The sequence below is a fragment of the Oxyura jamaicensis genome, chromosome 4 (genome assembly GCF_011077185.1).
Source record: "Oxyura jamaicensis isolate SHBP4307 breed ruddy duck chromosome 4, BPBGC_Ojam_1.0, whole genome shotgun sequence".
Lineage (NCBI taxonomy): Eukaryota > Metazoa > Chordata > Aves > Anseriformes > Anatidae > Oxyura > Oxyura jamaicensis.
In genome coordinates this window covers 25,458,581-25,477,334 of record NC_048896.1, presented here as the reverse complement: position 1 = coordinate 25,477,334, position 18,754 = coordinate 25,458,581, and the positions used below count along the sequence as shown (strand labels likewise).

At 44.7% G+C, this 18,754-nt stretch overlaps 2 protein-coding genes across 13 annotated transcripts in view; one reads left to right on the top strand and one right to left on the bottom strand.

The window, feature by feature from the left end:
* The window catches only part of FAM13A (family with sequence similarity 13 member A), a 132,045-nt gene extending 125,148 nt beyond the window's left edge, over nucleotides 1-6,897 (top strand). For all 11 annotated transcript variants that reach the window (XM_035326302.1, XM_035326300.1, XM_035326298.1 and 8 more), the window contains 3 exons: nucleotides 635-831; nucleotides 1,516-1,617; nucleotides 3,476-6,897. In XM_035326302.1, the coding sequence (XP_035182193.1) occupies nucleotides 635-831; nucleotides 1,516-1,617; nucleotides 3,476-3,602 (426 nt within the window). In that variant the 3' untranslated portion in view covers nucleotides 3,603-6,897. The remainder of the gene's footprint in view (nucleotides 1-634; nucleotides 832-1,515; nucleotides 1,618-3,475) is intronic.
* An 827-nt stretch (nucleotides 6,898-7,724) lies between these two features.
* The window catches only part of HERC3 (HECT and RLD domain containing E3 ubiquitin protein ligase 3), a 66,859-nt gene continuing 55,829 nt past the window's right edge, over nucleotides 7,725-18,754 (bottom strand). For both annotated transcript variants that reach the window (XM_035326295.1, XM_035326294.1), the window contains 7 exons: nucleotides 18,125-18,268; nucleotides 17,003-17,169; nucleotides 15,829-15,895; nucleotides 14,112-14,194; nucleotides 11,065-11,248; nucleotides 10,227-10,329; nucleotides 7,725-9,489 (listed from right to left, as the gene is read on the bottom strand). In XM_035326295.1, coding sequence (XP_035182186.1) covers nucleotides 9,281-9,489; nucleotides 10,227-10,329; nucleotides 11,065-11,248; nucleotides 14,112-14,194; nucleotides 15,829-15,895; nucleotides 17,003-17,169; nucleotides 18,125-18,268 — 957 coding nt within the window. In that variant the 3' untranslated portion in view covers nucleotides 7,725-9,280. The remainder of the gene's footprint in view (nucleotides 9,490-10,226; nucleotides 10,330-11,064; nucleotides 11,249-14,111; nucleotides 14,195-15,828; nucleotides 15,896-17,002; nucleotides 17,170-18,124; nucleotides 18,269-18,754) is intronic.

Genomic DNA, 18,754 nt, shown 5'->3' with positions numbered 1-18,754 from the left:
GTGGACAGAGTGTTTCCCCTCCAATCTTTGATGTGTTCCAGCTAAATGGTATAAAGCTGATGTCAGGATCACGTTAGCAATAGCAAGCCTTTACACTCAATCATATCCAATATTTGGCCACAGAAAGACTGATCTGAGCTCCTTATCCCGCTAAGAGCATTTGAGGTCTTGAATTCTCAGCCGTTAGAGAGAGCTGTTGAGCTGTGTCAGTTGAGAGAACACTTCACATGTTAACCTGGCAATCCGTGTGCTGTCTTGGGTGTTTGTGGGGAAACACAGAGGACCACGGGTAAGCTTTAGACATGGCTGTACATGTTTTTCTGTGTATCAGAATATATAAATTAAACAAAGCATCAGCTTACTAAGAAACCTAGATATTTCTTCACTGTTCTGTTGCCTCGGGTTTCCTTAAGCAATCTGAGCTGGTAATCACAGTTTCTCTGACATGCTCTGGGTGTAGGGACTCTTCCTGGTGATATTCTGGTGTATTGTCTTGCTTAGCAATCAAAGTGCTTGCTCTTATCAGCTTCTTTCCATATCTGTTCCCAGTGCATGTCGTGAAAGGAGATACTTGTTTCTGAGAAGGGGAGCAGTAACTGACTCTGTTACGGGGGTGTTCTGTCCTTCTGTGTAGGAGGAAGAGGAGGGCTCCGAGGAGGACAGCAATGTGAAGCCAGATTTCACAATTACTATGAAAACAGATTTCAATGTGCGTAGCTTCTTGGATCAACTAGAAGATGATGCCGATGGCTTTGTTTCCCCGGTGGATGATAAGATGCCATCAAGGAGCAACCAGGATATGGGGCTTTCAAATCTCCATGAAGCATCCATGTACGTTGAATTTGCAGACCACTTCAAAAAGTTACTTCTTGATGAGATGGCATTTTATTTGTAAGAAAAGTGTATAGATTTTGTTTTTTTCCATTTATGTTCTGATTCAGAATCTTTTGCACTTCAGCTCTAAATGCAACAGACCCTTATATGAAAGAGTTTGGGAGAAAACTACCCTGTCCTGATATTGATATTTGACTTAAGTATCTTTGGATTCTTGGACTAAGTGGTAGCTCCACTTCACCTGTGGCGAGCCTTTATCATGAAAACAATCCTGTTCTCTACGAGGTTTTTCAGTTTTTGGAGACATCAAGTTGAGCTAGTCCCATTAGTTTCAAGCACCGAGGTCGTATGTGGTAGCCTTAATTCATTTCCATTGAATCATGATCCTATAAAAGTCACCAAAACATAGCCATCTGCAGCAAGTAAGTTTCACAGAAGTTAGTGATGAATTGTGTGGCGCACACTTGACCTCCTTTGAGGCTTCAGCCTAATTATATAATCATTTTGCTGAAATAAATTCAGGGAGCTTTGTATTGCAGTTAACATCAGGTTGCCAGGGCTGCTTTCAGGAGCAGCTCTCTCGCTTGGCATGTATACAACCATGCATTTGTACATTTACTCTATGTTTTCAGTTCTAATTGTGTCCATAAGTATAATCATGTTTATGTTTAAACCCAACAGCCCTGAACTATTAGAGCAGCTGCAAGAAGTCAGGGAGGAGAAAAAGCGAATCAGAAAAAAATTAAGAGAGTTTGAAGATAATTTTTTCCGACAAAATGGAAGGTAATTTCTCAGCTATCCCTTCGTCCTTCAGTTATTCTTAAGTTCAGTTTGGCATTTACAAAGGCCTTTGACTGTGGAAAGTTATGTGAATTCACTCTTACACACTGCATTGTCATCATTGCTTTACCCACATTCATTACAGTTGCCCATTAAAATTAATGACTTTTTTTTTTTCAAAGAACTTGAAGGACCACAGCCTCTTGGACCACATTTTCTTAGGAAAAGCAGTGGGAAGTATAAATACTGAAAATCCAACTGCCTCTAGCACAATTAATAAGAATAATGAAACAGTTCCTCAGTGATAAAATAATTTGTTTTCTTCTTAATTACATAGTATGTTTAGATCTCTGTCCTATTCTTGCTTGGCATGAGGTATGAGGTAAGATGAGGTATTCACACACCAGTTTAACAAGTATTTCTGCTTCAGTATAGCTAAATGTGTTCCTCAGAAAAAGTTCCTCATAAATGAGCTGGTAAAATGCTTTAATATATTTATACTCCTGGAATTATTATGCTGGAGGGAAGGGATGTCATCCAGAGGGACCTGAGCAGGTTTGAGAGGTGGGCCTGGGCAAACCTCGTGAAGTTCAGCAAGGCCAAGTGCAAGGTCCTGCACCTGGGCCAGGGAAATCCCAAGTACGAATACAGGCTGAGCAGCGAGTGGACTGAGAGCAGCCCTGAGGAGAAGGACCTGGGGGTGTTGGTTGATGAGAAGCTCAACATGAGCTGGCAGTGAACACTTGCAGCCCAGAAAGCCAACCGCATCCTGGGCTGCACCAACAGCAGCATGGCCAGCAGGGCGAGGGAGGGGATTCTGCCCTCATGAGACCCCATCTGGAGTCCTGCATTCAGCCCTGTGGCCCCCAGCACAAGAAGGGCATGCAGCAATTAGAATGAGTCCAAGAGGATAAGGGCCATGAGGATGAACAGAGGGCTGAAGCACCTCTACTATGAAGAAAGGCTGAGGGAGTTGGATTTTTTCAGCCTGGAGAAGAGAAGGCTTCCAGGGTGACCATACAGCGGCCTCCCAGTACCTAAAGGGGTTCTGCAGGAAAGCTGGGGAGGGACTCCTTGTCAGGGAGTGCAGTAATAGGACAAGGGGGAATGGTTTTAAATTAAAAAGGGTAGATTTAGATTAGATATAAGGAAGAAATTCTTTACTGAGAGGGTGGTGAGGCACTTGTCCAAAGGAGTTGCGGATGCCCCCATACCTGGAAGTGTTACAGGCCAGGTTGGATGAGGCTTTGAGCAACCTGGTTGAGCGCAAGATGTCTCTGCCCATGTCAGGGGGGTTGGAATTAGGTGATCTTTGAGGTCCTATCCAACCCAAAACATTCTATGGTTCTTGCCACTACCCACCATCCTGAGAGATTCTTGTAAAATCACTGCATCTTGAGTTTCACTTAAGCTTAGAGAAATCTGAAGAAATATTTTCTTCCTGTGGTCCCAAGCCAAGAAAAGCTGTATTTTATTTTGGCATCTAGCAGGCTGACATTCAGATGGCTCCTGAAAAGGAAAGGGTTCTTCTATTTGTATTGTTTTGTTTTCCAACTGTTGTGTAGAAGCTGGCAATTCCAGTGAAGCAGGACATGCTTCAAATAAGATTTTGCATTTCGAACCATGGGATTCCATTCAGCCTCAACATGCAAGCTTCCCCCACTTTGCTAGGGCAGTTGCTTGCCCCTGTCATCTTCTCTCAAAGAATGAACGTTTCTTTGTGTTTATTCCCTGATGGGTAGTGGTGGAGGTGAGCTGTCTTGTAGGTCTTACTCCTGATATTGCTGGGGGGTGGAGGGAGGCTGCTGAGGGAAGATGTCCTGGCACAGAAATCCTCATGACCTATTTTTAATCCCCCTAGGAACGTGCAGAAAGAAGACCGCACTCCTGTGTCTGAAGAATACAATGAATACAAGCAGATTAAGGCCAAGCTGAGGCTGCTGGAGGTCCTGATCAGTAAAAGAGATATTAGCTCAAAGATCATGTAAAGGAGGAGATCAGTTTTGCCAGTAAACGTAGAAGAGAGAGCACCAAGTGGACAACTGCATGAAGTGGATGCACCAGGAGCCTGGCTGGGGAGGGCTGAGGAGCTCCCTGGGAACTGAAGGGCCAGTCCCAGAGGCAGGAGGGGGAGGAAGGGTGGCTTTCCATCACTCCCTACATTTGCTGTTGTCCACTCTTTCTCCAGGCCTGATGCCCAAATGGAGTTTGCCAGCGTAGGAGACATGATGCTGTCCTCAGTGACTGCACAGAAGGGATTCTTGTGTTTTGATTTGCTTACAGATCCTGTAATATTTAGAATATCAAAGCCAACCATGCTCTTCTTTATTTTTTTTCTCCTTTCCAGGATATCATAGCAAGAGACAAAGTAGCATGAATAGTGATTAAATCATCAAATAGCTTCCACTTTAGTTTACCAGACATGTGCCCTAACTTGATCTCACATAAAGGCACAGGTCAGATAGCACCAAGATTGTTCTCTTGTAGCTACAGTAAAGATTCGCTCAGACTTTTGACCAGACTGTTTGGAATCCAGCATCTTCTGTTGCTCTTTCTGAATGCTGGAAGATTATCCTGGTTATAGCCCCAAACTAGTTTGAGTTACAGGGGTGACCAGGGCCCGGGGTTGAGGTTTTTTGTTTGTTTGTTTGTTTTTTCCCCTGCCTTTTTTTTTTTTTTGACTGCCAATTCCATTAACTAGGAGAAAGTACCTACATCTGTTTGGGATAGCAAAGAAAATGCAGCAGGGTTCTTGCCTGCTTGTTCTACTTGGCAGGAGGTACTGTAAGGTTATGACCATGTGTGGGCAACTGGGAAGAAAAGAGGTTTTATCAGCTACAAGTCAGAACCTCTTGGGATTTTGGTAGCTGCTCAGTTAAATGCCTGGTGTCAGGTATCTGGAAGACCCGCCACGTGTGCTTCATTATCTGTTAACGAACACAAGAGCCTAAGGTGAATGGTCAGTGTCGATGTCATATGGACTTGCTAGCCTACATTTAGTTCTTTGTTGTACACCATCAGGCAGCGTGGGCTGGAGCAAGGACACTGTGACTGTGGCAACAGCGGACTGTATTTTCTTCCCAGTGGCTGTGTCGTGTACAGGTAGTGCTGCAGCAAAGGAATACTGCAGGGAACTGAGAGCCCCAAGCCACACGTTGCCCATGGAGAGGGCTTGTGTCTCAGGTGCAGGACTGGACAATTCGACATTTCCACCTTTATGACTTTGAGAAAAGAAGCCCCTGGAACACCAGATTCCACTTCTCTTGTCAGACAATCACTGCCTGAAGGAGTGAAAGGCAGCGAGTTCCGGAACGAGTAGCTGAGGGCCGCTAACTGCAGTGTAACGTCAGCCACCTGGGCTTGCTCTGGCACTCCAGAAGCTCGTATGCACAGGCTGATACTGCCCAGCAACGCTTCCTGCTGGAACTGGGACGCAGCTCTTGGGAATAGGTCTCAACCCTGAAGTCACGGAGCAATGCTGCCCTGTACGTCTGTCCCCTGGAAGCTCGCACGCAGGAGCCAAGCAGCCAAGGCCAAGCGCAGTGCCCCTCGTCGCAGCCGGGCCCCACGCAAGTCACAGGGGAGCAGGCAAGCAGTGGACTCCCAGAACCATTTCTCCCTTTCCTTTTCTGTGGGCAGGTGGGCCCACAAACATACGTTTGGGTTGTGCTACTCAGACTCCCCCCGCCCCCCCCCAGCTTGCTGTATGTGCTGTGTTAATTCTTGCCAAACCCGGAGCTGAGGGCAGGTCTCTTCGGGATCCCATAAACACTTCAGAAGGCAGCCTTCCTCCCCTGGTCCTGCCCGTGCCTGTTGGTACTCTGCCTGGGTAAGACAGTGATGAACTTAATTATGAATGAAAGCACTTAGGAGGGGGACTGATTTCTACTGGTTGCAGAATTGCACCCTCCTAATTAGATCAGTGGAGACTGAATTTCTTGTTTCCAGAGAGTCTGGGAAACTTGGGTGCTGACCTGGGGCTTGGCTTTTCGAAGATGTTGGGTTTCCATAGGTGGGCAACGTGGGTCTGTGCCTCTGCAAATCAATCTGATCCTTTGAGTGTGTCAAATGGGCTCAGAAACGGCTTTTGAAGTTGTTTGGCTGCAAGGGAAGCAAACGCCTGTCCGAACACAGGGCAGCCCAAGGCATCAGAGCTCTGCCTTTGTTCTTCTGCCTGGTCTTAGGGACTTGTCAGAGTCTGCGGTCAGCCCTCCCTAGTTCCTTTAGGTACAGCTGCTGAGCCAACATCATGTGGTACTGCTCTACTAGTAGAGGCGTGCGATGAGCATTGGGTCTCCAAAAAGTTGTTATTGCAGACTGTTTGTGGTGTTCAGGCCCAGTTCATCAAAGTGCTTCAAAGCTTGTACGGTGAAGGTGTGCATCAAGCTGAGCTGCATTTGGGATTCTGCTAAATTACAGCAGGCTAAAGCTCGAGCACTTCGGTGAGTCTGGCCTAGACATCATCATATGGTCAAGAGTAACAGTTTCTGCCCTTTCTTCCTAGTCCTACATTTTTCACTGGGCCAAGGCTTTCCAGGAGTATGGTTTCTCTGCTTGTTTTTAAAAGCCTATTTGCACTGTGTACTGATAAATTATCTGTTTTGCTGGGTTTTGCCCCTGACAAATCTTGATAAATGATACGTAGGGAACAGTCCATTTTATTTTTAAACTGAGGAGATTGTAGCATTTTCTGATGCGTAGTTACCGCTGTTTACATGGCATATTGCTAGAATTTCAGCTAGTTTGTATGAAATGTAAGTACAATTATGCACTTTAGAGAGTTTATATTTTTGAACTTTGAAAGCTAAAAGTAACAAAACCTGTTAACTGAAATTGTACATTAAAAGAAAAAATATATATGTGTAGCCATCTCTCTTTTTAAACTGTTCTTTTCCCAATGGCTAAAATAAAATAAAATCATAACCTGCCTGATTGCGAGGGAAACTGCTCAGAAAGACCCATCCCAGTGGATTTTAAAATTCCCGTCTTGCAAAGACCCCCACCAATGGTCAGCTTTCTGTCCTGGGTGTGCAGATGCTGTTGCTCCCATCTTCCAAGCCTGCAGAGGATGAGGGCTCTGAGACCTGAGCACAAAGATGTCTTTGTATCTTCCACAGCTGATTTGACTTCCCCCTAACCACAGTAGCCACCCAGGCTGCTTGCCTCACCCCACTCCTCTAAACCGATCCAAGCAGCATCTGAATGCTCTGTTTTATGGTTTGTATGCGCCACCATCACTGTCTGTTGACTGAAGAACATTAAATACAAGACTGTTTAAAAAGATGTGGAGTACTGTGCACAAATCTACTTTGTGGTATGAGTAAGCTGATAGTGTAAGCCAGCTCTTTCCATGTCACTACAACTGCTGTAGGAGGGCAGTATGGGCTGTAAGGCCGTCCATGAACTGGGGCCATTTCAGACACATCTGTGAATTATTTAAACGATGATTATCTGGTTGTGGGCAAAATAAGAATGTAAAAGTTAAAGGCAGGTGAGAACCTTGCCATTCTTACAGGTTTCATTTGCTTTTGGTCTGTTTACTCCAGAGTAAACAGTCAAATGATCGATGTTTATTAAAGGCAGTAAAACTAAAGGATATTATCTTCTAATCATGCTGCTAAGACATCACTTGTTCTTACTGGTATGTGCAAGTTTCAGACCGTAAGTGCCAGACCAACCTGAGGTGTTTCCCCGTTCCTCTTTGGGATAGATGTTTTCAAAGCAGTCACTCACTGGCACTTGAACAGCTGAGGGAAGAGCCAGTTTGTGCCCTGTGACCGTACCCAAAATGGTGCCTGCAAGGTGCATGGGAAGGAGGAGAAAAACAGAATGAAGGAATGGCAACATAGATTCAGAGGGGATCTCAGCTGAGCCAGGAGGGGCAGGTGAAAAACTCCCTGATTTGTAATTGGAGATGGCAGGGCAGTATTTGCTTGGGATGGAATGCTCACCAGCAGCAGGGTTAACGTAGAGCTAAGCAGAGTCCTTCTTCCAGGTGCTCAGAGATGGAGCTGTGAGACAGTGGAGATCCCAGGGAGAGGTAGAGTCAGTGCCCGGAGCTGCTCAGAGCAGCTCCTCCACCGCTTCCCACCATAAAGGCAGCCAGTGAGTCAGAATTAAACATCAGATTTATTGCATAATACTGACCTATGTACACACACATCGAAAATAAACATTTGATATAATTGTATATGTCTTCTATTTGTTGCATTAGAAAGAGGCTGAAGGGCTCTCAGTGTAGCCAACAGCTTGTCTTAAAAAAAAAAAAAAAAAAGCCTAAAATCTTTTGTTACGAGGTGCAAAGTTCAATACTATATATTGAACGTGGTGCATAAATACTATGTCCTAATAACAAGTCAATTTGAAAACCACCCTAGGCTTAAAATGAGATTTACACCAAGACCTGAAGAAATGAGGAAATCATTTGAATGTCATTTAATGGGTGGTGGGGCTGGGAGAAAGAATAAAGGCTCTCCAACCTTACAGGACAGATTTAGTTAATGCTTTTGCCTACTCAGCTCCTAACGTACCTTTCCAACCTAATTCATAAAGGTAGTCCTTTAGGGGTCCCAGCACTTACTAGACAAAACAGATGACAAGGGCTCCTCCCACACCACACAGTAAAATAATCCTACCAGCAGAAATAAAACCAGCCTCCAAGGAGAGGGTTTACACACAAATGTGGATTTCCTGCTTATTTCTTTTCCTCTGACCTAATGAGGCTGGAGAGCTTGTAAACACTGCTTACACTCACACACTCCCGCACTCTCCTGCACGACTCCTCTGAGAAAGGCGGTAAAAGCAGCCAACTCCCAATGGTTCTGTTTGAATGAAAAACGAGGCCTCAGCTAAGCCCACCTGCCTAACTTGTAGCCTTACCAGCAGGAAAACAACACGAGAGAAGAGTCTGAGAAACCCATTATTACGGGTATTGTTTGTCCTTCCCCGAGCCTTAATATAGAGGAGTCTGAAGCTTCTTTAGGAAGCCGCTGCTTAGAGACAAAATTTAAGACAAAAAAAAAAAAAAAAAACATGCCAACCCCAAACCACGTACTCTGCGTGAGCTATACTGGTGCAAAAAGACAGAGCTTGTACCGCAACTGCTACACTGTCCTGGGGGTCACAAATGACACCCCAGCCCCGTACCGTCTGCCAAGGACCGGAGGGCAGAGGGGACATACCCATTCAAAGCAAGCAAGAACCAGCTTGCATTTAAAAAGGGAAGAGAAAAAAAAAGGGTGGGGGGAAAATCACAGCTTTTCAAAAAGGAGATCACTATTTCATCCTGAATTGCCACCGTAGCCTAAATGCAAGGAACACCAAAGGTTTAAACTGAACAAAAAGGAGAGGTAAGTTGGGGGTGGGGGCAATAAAAGCAAACTACGAGTATTTGCTGGGAGGGCAGTGCTGTGAAGTTGGAGGGGAACAACAAAAAAGCCCACCAAATTCATTTTGTTCAGTAGATCAGAAAACTTAAAGCTAAAGTCTCTCCCTGCTAAACCCCACAAAATACTGGCAGCATCAGGCTGAGACTGAGTCATCTGCATCTATGATTATTACTATTATTTTTCCCCCAAAATGTTCCGATCCCTTCCTTTATAAAAATAAAGCCAAGCCCATTGCTTTCTTCCTCTGTACCCAAGTGCCCGTGCCTCTCCCACACACGTCAAGCCAAGCTGAAGCCCTCATAGTGATCGATGGCTTGCACCAGCCGGGCGCTGAGAATCTCCTTGCTGCTGTACTTGGGCAAGTCCAGGAGGTTGTAGCAGGTGTGCGCCACGGGCAGGTACTGCTCCCCGCTGGCTGTGGACTGGATGACGATGCGAAGGCTTGACATGCCGTAGATGGGAATGCGGTCGCTGCCTGTCAGGAACACTAGGAGAAGCAGAGAGAAGGCAGGCTGGTTAGGACAGGCACCCTCACGCTTGTGAGCCTGTGATAAGATGCCCCTTGAGCCTTCTCATCTCCATGCTGCACACTTCTAGCTCTCTCAGCCTTTTTTTCCCCCCCCCCAAAGCTTTTTCCTGGAAGCATGTGCCAATACGTAAGAAATCTGCAGTCAGTGGAGCTGCACCGGCAAAGAATGTGGCCGCAGGTTGCTGAGTTTGCTAGAAGCAATGCTCTAGAGAAAGACAGCAACTGCTTCAGGTCTGGCCAGGTAAGGGGATGGTGACTGCCAGCTCAGCAAAACTGCCACACGGAAATTTAATACTTCTTGGAGCTAGATTCTTTTAGGACACTTAAATCTGAATGATCCTTCAATAACACAACACTTTCCTCAGCATGCCTCCATCTGTGTGCTTGACACCAACTGTTTCCAAACAGATACACGTTAGTGGGTACAAGATCAGGAAACAAAACCAGTCCAAAAATAAAACTTGGCTCTTTTCAGTGCTTTCCCAGGTTGCCCTTGGGACACAATATTCCCTCAACATGATGCCCCAAGGGAGCAACAGTTGCGAGCCGTAGCAACAAACTCAGGACGACCTGCCCTTAAAGCCATGTATTTCTCCTCCTCTCCCCTTTTATTGCCAAATAAAGTGACATCTCCCCCCCAGTGACATTGATTCATCAATTTCAGATGACAGCCTGCACCACTGCAAAATACTTACAGAGAAATTTCTTCTTCTTTTCCAAGGGAAATGCATGAAACGTTTCCCAAAACATCCTCACGGTTGGGTGTGTCGCAGTGTAGTCTCCCTTATAGACAGCACTCTATCAGAAAAACAAAAAGTCACATCATTTCATCTAGCACTAGAAAGCAAGGAAACACGACCTGATCTCTTCTAGTGTCTCAGACTGATGTCTGACAGCCAAGACATGGAGTGCAGGATGTGCCATAGGCAACAGCATGGCTCAAAGACACAGGAAAGTGTTTGTGCTACAGGTGCAAGGCCACTATTTAGGCTTCTAGGTATTCAGCTCATCAGAGGTGTAATGAGGAACCCTGGTGTACCTGATCACGGGCTGGACTCGTGGACAGGATCATGTGTTCTGCACTGTGAGGCCATTTCTACTGCTAAGGCTGAGACAAAACAAGGATTTGCTGATCTGCACGTGCTTTGAGAGGGTACAACTCTTGCGTTCTGTCCAGACTTCTCTTTGAACACTTGGCTGTGTACTTTCTGCCCTTGTTAGTTTTACTGTAAATGAAGATCCTGGTTTTGTCTCTGTCTTTCAACCTTAGGCTTCATCCCTATGAAAAAGAGATACAAGTCCTCCTCCCCTCTTCTTTTTCATCCCCAGTTTCCTCCACAAGCTTTATCCGTAGCAGGATAGTGAAGTAAGAGAGTTACTTTTCATGTGAATGATTGCAAGATGTACAAGAAACATATAAAAACACCCGTAGCTTACCACACCTCTTGACCCAAGCTAGTGCCCACCTCATGCAGCTGCCCCATCCTAGCACTTGTAAAACAGAAGAAAAACATGACAAGAGGGAAGCTTTACCTCCTCCAGTTCCTCCCAGTTGTAGTTACTGTTTCCAACTATCATGGCCCTGAGCTCTGTGGGCTGGAAGAGTTCCAGGACCTTCCCACCACATACTTTCAGGAAGCCAGTGGAAAAAGCTGTGTACCACTCATGGATGGAGAGGTTGAAGATGTAATTTACATAGGCTTCAACAAATTCTTCCCTAGGGCATTGAGAGAGAGCAGGTAAAGAAGAGCACTTTTATTCATAGGCCTGAGTGGCAGCACTGCTAGTTTTGCTGCTTCTGCCTGTAACGTTTCTTGCAAATACGAGTTTTCAACAGGTTCACCCCACTGCCCGCCTCCCACTGAGCTGACTCGCTGCAACATGGACAAAGTCTCCAGGCGGCAAGTACCACGACGTGTGTGCTTGACCAGTGCAGCAGGGGCAGTGCTGGAGGTCCCCAGCAGCCCAGGCTCTTCTGTACTCCGGTACAGCCACCCAGCAGCCTCGCATCCAGTTGCCCGTAAGGCCAGGAGGGAGTCGGGGTGACAGAATCCACCAGGACGGTGGAAGGAAGAGTCCTCGTCCCTGGGGAACCTGCTTCTCTGCTGAGGTTGAGTTACACAAGTAGCAGGATTCGGTTACTGGAGAACCAGAACTGACCCAGCAATTGCAGCCCCGTGTTTAGGATGTCCAGGAAATTACCTACAGCTCTTCTCAGTCTGTATGCGTACGGTGTTACTGAGCGCGGGACGCTCTGCAAAGAACCCTGATAACCAAGCAGCCTTCGTAGTCCGGTTAAATAAATGTCGGACTCGTGCCCTTGGAGTGCGTGGCAAAGAGAATGACCTCTCCCAGAATGACAACCCTGTTTTGCTTCAGAGGCTCCCAAGAAAAACATTAAAATAAAAACAACGTTCTGCGGCCACTGGTAAGAAACATGCGGCAGGCCCTGGCCAAACTCTGTCTCTGGATTTTGTTAGGAAGTTAGCATCTTTATTCTATTTTCTCTTTGTTTGTCTTGAAGGGTCACGATCGGAGTGCAACCCTAGATTTTTACTTGTGCAATCACTTGAAGTATTTCATTTTTTTCTTCTTTTTTTTAAACACCTGACCATAACGCACCAAACAACGTGGCAAACTGGGACATGAAACTAGTCTCTGGGTGGAGCAGTTGTTTTTTTTGCCTGATGCTCACACTTGAACTGAGACGCTAAGCAGACCAGGGAAGCAACAGAATCCGGTATCTCAACCACCAGCAGAGGACACCAAAACCGAAAAAAGCATGATGGCCTTTTGGTGGAGAAATTCTCAGCGCACATGCTATGTAAAAGCAGCAAAGGCTAGGCGAGAAATTAAAAAAACACAAATAAGGCAGCAGACTGACAAATATGAAAACCTGGAATAAGAAATCATACAGCAAAGGGGCATTTTCCAGTGCGGTTGTTTTATTGTCATTTTGCCAATAATCACGTGAGCATTACAGAAATCCAAGCTGATTAAGCACTTAACTGCTGCTTAATACCTCCTTGGCTGTTACGGTCACGAACTCTTTACCAAAACCATTGTGTGTTGTGATACCCAAATAAACGCCAAAGGAGAACGGGAAAATGCAAGCGTTTCCTACTGGGTAGTTTTCAGTCAAAGCAATCCTGTGAATTTCTTCAGGTAACAGTGAACCTTCCCTCAAGTGGGAAGGGCGATGCCCGAAGCCATGCACGCAGCACACTACTGAGGCCAGCAGGGCAGCAGTTTGGTCCCTGACCTCTAAACATAGCAGCGGAGGAAGTCATTAAGCACTGTAAGGTGGATGAATTGACAGCCATGTCTAGACTTGGATTTAGAGGTTAGCTTGAGTTCAAAACTCTGGTCAAGACAAAGCCATTGCATGCTGGAATGCGTTAAGCTGGCGCAGCCACAGACTAGCCTTTCTCCTTACGGATTTGCTTCTCTTGTCTTTCCTGACTTAGTATTGAAGGCGCTAACCTGGATGCTCTTCCCAGACTTTTGCTCTAGCTAAAACCTTTGATCCTCCCACGAGGCGGATATGGCACACCGCGGTAAGAAAAGGCCTTTGTCTTGTGAATGCACGTGCCTAGCCAAAAATCAAGAAGTCTGTCACTGGCTTTTACATCTTTACTTCACTCTCTCAAAGCCTCCTGCATTGCCCATCTCCTCTTGGGGACAGCACAGAGGTAGCTGTCTAGCTGTAAAATTGTTCCTTTTGCAGCAGCAGTGAAGCAGCTAAAAAGGTAATACAGACAAAGCTTCTGTTACGGCACTGGCTGTAGACACAATCAGAACCATTTTAAATAATCCGATTAATGGGAAATTACTTCATCTCCAGACTTGCGAGCAAGGTCTTCAAACAATCTTAGCACAAGCCCCTAACCAGGCTGCTGACTAATCACTGGATCACACTGTTTTGCCAGCAGAGAAAGAATTTGAATGCTGTTTCAAGTAATAAAGGCATCTGAAGAAATCCAATTATAGGATTATAAGAAGAAAACAGTTTAGCAGCTGGAAAAAAAAAGGGGGGGGGATGGTAACTGTACCAACTGCAGCTAGCTAAGCAGAAGCAGCTTACGTACACTTGTGCCTTGCAGCTCCACGAAGGGATGAGGGTCCTCTGTCAGACATATATGTGGGAATTATTATTTCCTGCTCCTGAATTAAAGAGAGAGCATGAACAAGTCTGCCAGTCTCGGTTTTGCTTTTTGGTCACAGGACAGGAATTGTAATTCCTATTCACACCATCAGGGGGATTAACCTCCAAGGGCCAACATCACATTGCAATCTCTATTCACCACGAGAAAGCTGTGCCAGGGTCTCTATGAAGATCTTTTATAGGGAAGATGTCCATCCAAAAGGTCGTGGGACATTTTTCAAGTACTGGTGAAAAGATGATGAAAACCTCATTCCTTAAGTGCCGCTAGCATCCAGTAACTTTTGAACAACCGGTCTCAAAATTTGTCCACAGTGACTTCTAATCCTCTCCCACGTTTCACCTCAGACAAATTCTCTGCAGCAATGCATTTGACTTCATCACAAGTGAGTCCATCCCCCCACATTACCCCTCTTACCTATTGTCCTTCTGCACCAGAATATTGTCTCCATCTTCAATCAGGTTCTTCTGCTCCGTCACCCCGTAGCTCTCCCTGCAGATCTAGACAAAACGAGGAAATTTTACCCAAAGTACTCAGGCTATATGCCTGCAGGGTTCTCTTGCACAGCCGATGACTAGCATTTGAAAGGTGGGACAGAGAAAAGGGCAAATGCAGAACACTTTTTGCCTGCTGTAAATGTTCTTCCTGTTTCACCACTTCACGTCATTTACATTTGCTGTAGCCCTGCTATCAAGCCTAAAAGCCAAGTCAGAAGAGAAAAAACTATCCTTTTCGGTCAACTTCCTGTAAAAAAAAATTGTAACTAATAACACCTGTGTTAACTAAGCTCATATGCTCTATTAATAAAAAGTATTCCTTTTTGTTTTTTTAATTGAATGGCAGGTCCTTAGCTTAATTCATCTGCTCTCACTGCAAGACAGCATGACCACGGACAAATTCCTGCTTTTGCCAGGCCTACAATGGCACCAATACAAACATACTCAGTACGTACAGAACTGGTCACGCAAATAAAATGCAGAAGGGTCAATTGTCAAGTTGCCATACGTGAAAGGGCCTCATATTTTCACAGAATCACAGAACGGCCGATGTTGGAAGGGACCTTTGAAGATCATCTAGTCCTACCCCCTCAGCAAGCAGGGTCACCTAGAGCACGTTGCACAGGGTGGCATCCGGGTGGGTTCTGGATATCTCCAGAGAAGGGGACTCCACAACCTCTCTGGGCAGCCTGTCCCAGTGCCCTCTCATATCCAGATAGAACTTGAGTAAGCCTGATTTAATAGACTTTATGCACACTCGTTTATGAAAAAAGAAATGGCACTCTCCCAGCTCAGCATGAATTTTCTTGACAATATGTGGCAGAGCTTCCTGATACCCTGTTATTACCCTAGGCTGGCCCTGGACAGACAGACAAGTATCCAGATCGTGCTCAGGATGAATCCACTACTCACAGTCTGCTAGGGCATCAGGACTTCCAAGCAAAGACACTGAAGCATGGAAGCCCTTACCCTGCTCAGGTTAACAGAGGAAAACACAGTTGGAGAACAATGATGCTGGACTTCTTCATGAGTGTATGTTTGCACATGAGGAAGGACCTGATATTTTAACGTACATCAAGATTTAATTCTGCAGAACCTCTTCACTGTGTAATAAAAACTATTGTCTCTGGGTTACTACCAAAAAATATATATATATCCTAGAAGCAGAGGAAAACTAACTGCATTAGTACATCCCCTGGAAACATTTCGTTCCTGAGAAGTCTGACCATATACACTCAATATGAACTTTTAAGTTTAAAAATATTAGTATTATGACAGCCAGGAAGATTCTGAAGTGTGTTAGTATTTCAAGAATTGACCCAGTGATGTCAAAGCCTAACTTACAGTTTCAAGGAGGATTTAGGAATCTAGTTCTCATTGTCTTGTGTGAGATGTTGGACACTGGCATTTAAGTCACATGCCACAGTGACAATAAAAGATATTCTGAAAATCACTCTACTTAATCTACTTACTAGCTCAGTTTTCATCTTCATATATAAAAGAACAAATGAGTTTTAATATTTTAACATTAAATACGTGGGTATGTGCTACAGGCATGCTTTTTGAATAAACTATAATGCACATGAATTCAACTGTACGACGACTATCACAACACTTGTATGTTAAATGTGTCTTACTGTAAAATTCAAGCAGAATGTCTCTTCTATATCTTCCCCAGGATAATCTAAAAGTTGCTGAAGACTCCTACATGAGAGTCAGGGAAAGAAATGAGGAAAAAAAAAAAAAAAAAACAGTTTCAAAAAGTAAACAGCATCACACATCTGGTTAATAGGATTGCAAGAGAGAGCATCTCTGATTCACTTGAAGAAGTAAAAAAGAAATATGCCTCAAATGAAGAGATGCTTTGTTAGAAGCAGGATACATGCCAGTCCGCACAAATTATCACTGTAGTCCATACCTACATGGACCCCCTTTAATGATCCCGGCCTCAGAACAGATACATTTCTAGTTCTAAAGGACTGCTAGATATTTATGCTATCTAGCACATATGCTATCTAGACACAAAGGCCTGAAGAAACAAAGAGGGTGGTGAGAAGCTGTAACTTTATCCCCATTACGTAGAAGATATTCTTCTACTATCCTTCAAAATCCTGCTGCTGTCTTCCTAGCATTTTACTTCGTTACTATTAGACGTGCAGCTTTTTGCTGCCACTCAAAAGAAACGCGAAGACAGCAGTCATACAGTGGGATTTTAACCTTTCTGTATCAAAGTAAACCAATATGCCCATGCAATTACGTAGAGATTCAACATGTCTTCTAGAAAAAGTCATTCCTCCACCCCATTCAACTCCTGGCACAGAACAGGTCAGAGCTGCACTGCTTTAAGGATGGGGTAGTTCACATCCAACATACACGTCCCATCCTGGGCTATGCCAAGAGGTACACAGTGGATCTATTTGCTAACCCAAGCCTGGCTTGTGGAAAAAGGCTGAGGCAAGGATCTGGGATCAGGCATGAAATCCCACTATAGGGTGGCAGGCCCCCAGCCGTTTCCAAAGGTGTATGGTAGGTATATTTTGGTTGCGTTGACATGAAGCTTTTTGGGGTCAGCAAGGTGGGTACAGAGGTTACAGCTTGAGCAGGCAGATCTGATAGCCCATGGAAGAGGAGAAGGCTTATGTGAAATTCACCACAGTCTTACGTATTTTGCTAGGTTCACAGGCCCCCATATTAATCAGTCACTCAGAAGGACCAGGTCGTTTGTTGAACAGTTTTACCCCACCTGGCATTTCTTACTCCCAGATGGATGGTTTCCCATCCCAGTCAGGATGCAAATTTTGTTTTTCATACCTTCCTTCTGTAGGGGACAGCTCCTTCAAATCCTCTAGGCAGGGTTTCACATTCAGGAGTTTTTTGTACAGAGCCAAAGGGAAGTGAAGGTCTACCACTGTGAAGTTGTAGATTGCAAGACCGCATATGATGCCAATCAAGTGAAACCAGTTGTGTTCTACAAAACACTTCAAAACCACAGAGAGAAATCCTGATGAGACGCTCTGTTTCTGGTGCAATGCACAGTACTCTTACCCCATGCACGAAGAAGCCAGACCCTGCTTCTCATGTCTTCCCAGTTTCTCAACTGGGACAGTATCAGAGTGCATCAGGTCCCAGTCTTGTGTATTCCTTGTCCCTAGCCTTGCTGGAGCGTGGCACAGAAATGAAGCTTCAGAACCAAGTCCTATTACTTCTGTAAGCTGTGATTAGCTGTGGAAACAGCAACACTTAGTTTCCACCTTATCTGCCTTTCATTTCCTTTTTAAATACTTCTGCATTTAGACATTAACAAAGCTTCAGCGTTTGCCAGCTATGAACTGCAGGAAAATGGTCTAACACTTCTCTCCCTACTATCTTCTATTAAAAGTTTATGCATAACCACAGTGCCACCCAGGCAAACACAGGGAGGTGTTGGCATACAGGCCTCCATTCCTTCACATATTTACTGTCATGTTGGTATGTCAGTCACAGTCTCATTGCCTATATTTACTAAATGTTGTAAATCACAAATTTTGTGATTTGTAAAAGATTTACAAATGTTGTAAATCACTAAATTTTGATGCCAATATGACCTGAACCTGTGGCTCTGTAGAATAGCATGATTTTTCATAAAAATAGCATGAAAAGCACATTTGTGCTGTCTGAGAGTTCTATTAACTGTCATCTGATACTTGATAGATTAAGTCCCGTCGTGGGATAAGAATAAAGAGAAAGAGCCAATTCCTTAACAGGCATCAGTATCGCAGTTCTGATAAAGTTAATGAACCTATACGAATATGCACTGACCATAAATAAAGCTCACATTGTATTGTGGGAGGCAAATTGGAGAAGATCATTTCTTTTCCACAGTTTGTTACTAAATTAATAACATCTGAAGCAGCATATCGTTTCAGCCTGTGTGTAGAGAGGGCAATGGCTCACCGTGTCTGAAAACCACAGCAGGTTTGACTCTGGGTAGTAAGTGAACATGCCATAGATGGGGTTGAGGAGTTCTTTTAGCAAGAGGAGGAAAAATTCCTTTGTCACTCCTCCAGCATCAACAGCTTCCTCACCATCAAAGATGACCTGCAGAAAAAGCAGGTCAGTAACAATTATGCAGAGCTGAGACAGAGTGAATCAGACATGTTTCCAACTGGAAGCCACACAAAGCAATTTGTCTGACATGCCCAAATCCACCAGAATCTTCAGCCAGTTTCAAGCGCTCTGCTTGCAGGTAAGGACAGGGAACGTGGAGTGGCAAATCTGATACTCTGAAAATTTAACTCCTTATGCTGTTCCTGTTAGAGAGCAACCACAACATAAATAAACATCTGTCTTCCCAACAACAGGCAGCAGCTGCTGAACTTTGTAGCAACCTCTCAGATATAAAAACACATCCTACTGTAAGTGGCCCATTCTGGCAGAATGGTGAAACAGACTCTGCGTAGTATCACAGACGTTACTTCTCCTCTGTCCCTTATACAGGAGAGACACCAGGAAAAGAGTAAACCTTCTAATTGGCTTCACGTAAACTGACTACTGCCAAAAGACTCCAGGAGTCAGAGAGGAGAA